Below are 4,134 nucleotides of genomic sequence, written 5' to 3' on the forward strand. Positions count from 1 at the left end.
ACACAAACAGACACACACACAGACAGACAATAATAAAGAAACAAAAATAAAAACAATTATTCTTGCAGCATAAGAAGGCTATAAATAATAATTAGTCTTCTAGTGTTGGTAGAGTAAAAAGTTAGTTGTAGTAGTAGTACAAGGACAAAAAAAATACTACATACTACTGCGTCTGATTTTGCATTTTTGCTGTTCTGATGGCTGAATCTGTAGAAGACGTTCTTGCTATTTTTTGTGTTGTTGACGATTTTTGTTGCTGTGTTTTTGTTGTTTGCATTGTTTTTATTACTGTTGTTGTTGTTGTTGTCGTCGTTGTTGTTGTCGTCGTTGTTTAGACCTTCCTCGAGCTTGGTTCTGTAACCTAATAATGAATTAATTATACGAAATCATCTTTGCCTTGCTACTTCTAATTTGAACTAGCAAATGTTAAGAAGTATATTGGAAGAGTATCTGTGTTCTTGTGTGTATGTGCATGTGTTTGTGTACATTTGTGTATGTGTATATTTGAATGTTTATTTGTGAGAGCTTTTTATATATTTTATGTCCGAGTATTAAGAGCTGAGCGTAAATTGACATCATCAACAACAACGTCAGAAGCAACAACATCAAAAACATCAACAACACCAACAACAACAATTTAAACAACAACAATAACATTAATAACAACAAAAGCATTAACAACAACATCATCAACAATACCGAGATTAACAACGACAACAACAACAACCAACCAGCATCCAAACAAAACGAAAGAGCAATTGGATTCCTTTTCATTTGCATCAACTGCTCATCCACGTTACTGTCAGCATTGATGTCATTGTTACTGTTGTTGTTACTCTCTCTTTTTCTTTCTCTCTCTCTCTCTCTCTCTCTCTCTCTCTCTCTCTCTCTCTCTCTCTCTCTCTCTCTCTCTCATACACACAAACACACTCTCAGTGATTACCATTATCATTTTTTTTAAGTAAAAATACTTTTTCTTTCTGTTTTCGTTTTTAATTTTGTTTGTTTCTTCTGTTTTTCTTACCTCTTTTCTTTCTCTCTACCTCTCTCTTCCCTCTCTCTCTTTCTATTTTTCCATTTTTTCCTTTTCTGTCTATCTTCTCTCTAACTTTCTCGTTCTATAGGGTTCTACATAACTTCAATCACTCACATTCGTTGTGTTATTAATAAGGACTTTATTCCTTTTTTGTAGCATTGTATTTTATTTTTATATTCATTCGTCTATTGATTTATCCATTCATTTATTCATTCACTTATTCATCCCTCCAATTATTCGTTTATTAATTCTTTATTTCTATTTATCCACATATCCATTTCTTCATTCGTTCATCCAAAAATCTATCCATTTTAACAAACATGTATTTATCCATTCTGTCATCCATCCATCCATCCATTCATTCATTCATTCATCCATCCATTCATTCATTTATCCAATCAACCATCCATCCTAACAACAACACATTTTTTTAGGCAATCTAAGAAAATAAAAAAAGACAAAAAACACCAAATGAAAAACCTACTCGATATTGTAATTTTTTTCGCCACATAGTAAAAGGTAAACCTATACTGCATCTTTACAGAATAATAATAAAAAAAATTTACTTTCTCCTTACTCTTCCATACGTTACTTCGCCACTACTTCATTTTAATACTTCCTGTAATTACTGTCAAGCTTATCACTTCATTGCCATTGTTATTGATATCATACATTTGGCCATTTAAGATTTCTACGCTACATACATCGTCACGATTTTACAATTTTGACTTAATCGCACGATTCTTTACACTATTACATCGTTACATTTTACTATACTTACACTTTACTATATCATCGCTCGAGCGAATCATCGCTCAGGCGAATGTTCCTGTTATCATTTTATACGTATTCTGTCCTATCATATTCTCAATCAAAAAAAAAAAATATTTTGGAAAAATTCAACAAAAAACAAAACCCTACTGATTGGATAGAGAGATTTAAAAATGAATATCGAAGGCTTCTTCTTATCTGGTTTACCGGAGGACTGGTACGAAACAAATTTAAAAAAACATCGGATTAACTAAATGGCCAGAATGGAGAAAATCTTTTCTCACCATTTTTGCAGACAAAGGTTGGAAAAAAATAAGAACCGCATATAATTTCAAATATTTAGGCTGCTCTTTAATAGACTACGCCTTAGCAAAAGAAAATCTATGTTTAGAAATTGAAATGGACCCTACTGCAATGTCGAGAATAAGCATGATCGTTGTGGGCCTTCCCGTAGAAATACAAAACCAGCTTGATAGAAAAGAAATAACGACCATTGAAAAACTGTTTAAAGAATTAAAAATTGATGAATGCGTCTTTAACATCAGGCCGAAATATGAAAATAAATTTTTAGATAATGAAACTACAGTCAAAACAAAGAAACCAAAGTACAATATGGAAGTCAAGACAAAACTACTTTATCAGCACAATCAGATACATGAAAACGTAGACAAAGAAATTTCAGTACCAAAATACAAAACAGAAGCAAAGACAATAAAATTATAAAATTTATAAACAAATCAAAGAAATGAAAATAATACACTAAATAAAGAAAATTTTGTCATATCATATACCACAGCAAAGAAACCATGCGAAGAATTAGGCTGGAGAAGTCGATATCATCTATCAAATGAATGTAGAAACAAAAATCTTTACTTGTCAAAAAGAGTAATTAATATGCATGATAATAACCACCAATCAGATGAGGAAGCAGAAATGATGAATATTGAAAATGATATGAATTCTTTAAACTAGAAAGACCGGAAAATTGAATGCACTGATAAGAGTGAATATAATAATAGATAATAATTAAAAGTTCAGACGGTTTATGATGATGGATCAAACATAAGTCTAATAAATAAAAAAATCATAGATATTTTAAAACTAGAATTAATGAATAATAAAATAGCATTCAAAATCATCAGTGGGTTCAATTTTTGTTCGACCTGGGCAAGTGTAGTTGTTAAGGTTGGCGATTTAACTAATAATTTAAATACGTACGTAGTCAAAAATAATTTTTCCTATGATTTATTGCTGGGTCTTGATGATATAAAAAAAGGTCAAACTCATTCAAGACTAAAATACATTGTACAAAAAATCAAGAATAACAATGTCATCAATAGAAGAAAGAGATCAGATGAATAACAATAACAAGATGTTTAATTCAGATGAACTAACTAATAACCAATCTAATCTACAAAATGCAGAAAAAAATAAATTAATAAAAATTTCTCGATCACCAGTATTAGAATATTTTGAGAATTATGATGCAATTCAAGTTGTCAACTTTATTGAAAGACCTGAAATTCTTCAAAATCAAAATGATAACATGGCTGAGTTAAAGACCGCCAAGAAAACTGAAAAACGCCATAGTACAAAAAAAATTGAAGAACAAATCGAAGATATTTGTTTCTAATAAATTTGGCTTAAGAACAATAAAAAAGGTACGTGAATGTTATGGACAAATTGGAACTGGAAAATTGAAAGAAAAAATAAGACCATTTTATTATTTCAAAAACTTTGATCAATTAATTGAAGAGTTTTTAAAAATTGCACTATATGTTTAGAGAACAAAACCAGAAGAAAAAGAATCATAGGATTAATGTCAAAATTAGGACCCGCAACAAAACCATTTTAAATTATGTCCATTGATACAATTGGTGGTTTTGCTGGTAATAGATCACCGAAGAAATATATGCATATTTTAGTGGACCATTTTAGCAGATACTACAAAAAGTCAATGTGCAACAGATTATATAAAGTTAATTGATTCGATTGCTAAGAAAAATAACATAAAAATATTTTTAGCCGACCAGTACACTGGAATTAATTCTATAGAACTCAAGCTGTATCTCAACAAGATGAACATTCCAGTGATTTTTACATGTGAAGATTGCCCCCAATAAAATGGGCTAAATGAAAGACTAAACCAAACACTTGTAAACAGAATAAGATGTAAACTTAACAATGGAGCAAAACAGGCATGGTCCGTCATTGCAGACGAATGTGTCAAAGAATACAATCGTACATAGTTCCATAAAATTCGAGGTCGGGAGAAGGTCGGAAATTCTCACTTTCCATATACTCACGTACTTGTTGATTCAAGTCGA

The 4,134-nt window shown here is 30.7% G+C and overlaps 1 protein-coding gene across 1 annotated transcript; it reads left to right on the plus strand.

Annotated features, from left to right (window-relative positions):
• Positions 1-2,206: 2,206 nt before the first annotated feature.
• On the plus strand, positions 2,207-2,530 carry HELRODRAFT_165036 (hypothetical protein; the record flags this gene model as incomplete). The annotated part of the gene is made up of 1 exon (XM_009030936.1): positions 2,207-2,530. One exon carries the CDS (start codon positions 2,207-2,209, stop codon positions 2,528-2,530), a length of 324 nt encoding a protein of 107 aa, XP_009029184.1.
• Between the last annotated feature and the right edge of the window lie 1,604 nt (positions 2,531-4,134).

Source organism: Helobdella robusta (genome assembly GCF_000326865.2).
Source record: "Helobdella robusta unplaced genomic scaffold HELROscaffold_7, whole genome shotgun sequence".
Classification (NCBI taxonomy): domain Eukaryota; kingdom Metazoa; phylum Annelida; class Clitellata; order Rhynchobdellida; family Glossiphoniidae; genus Helobdella; species Helobdella robusta.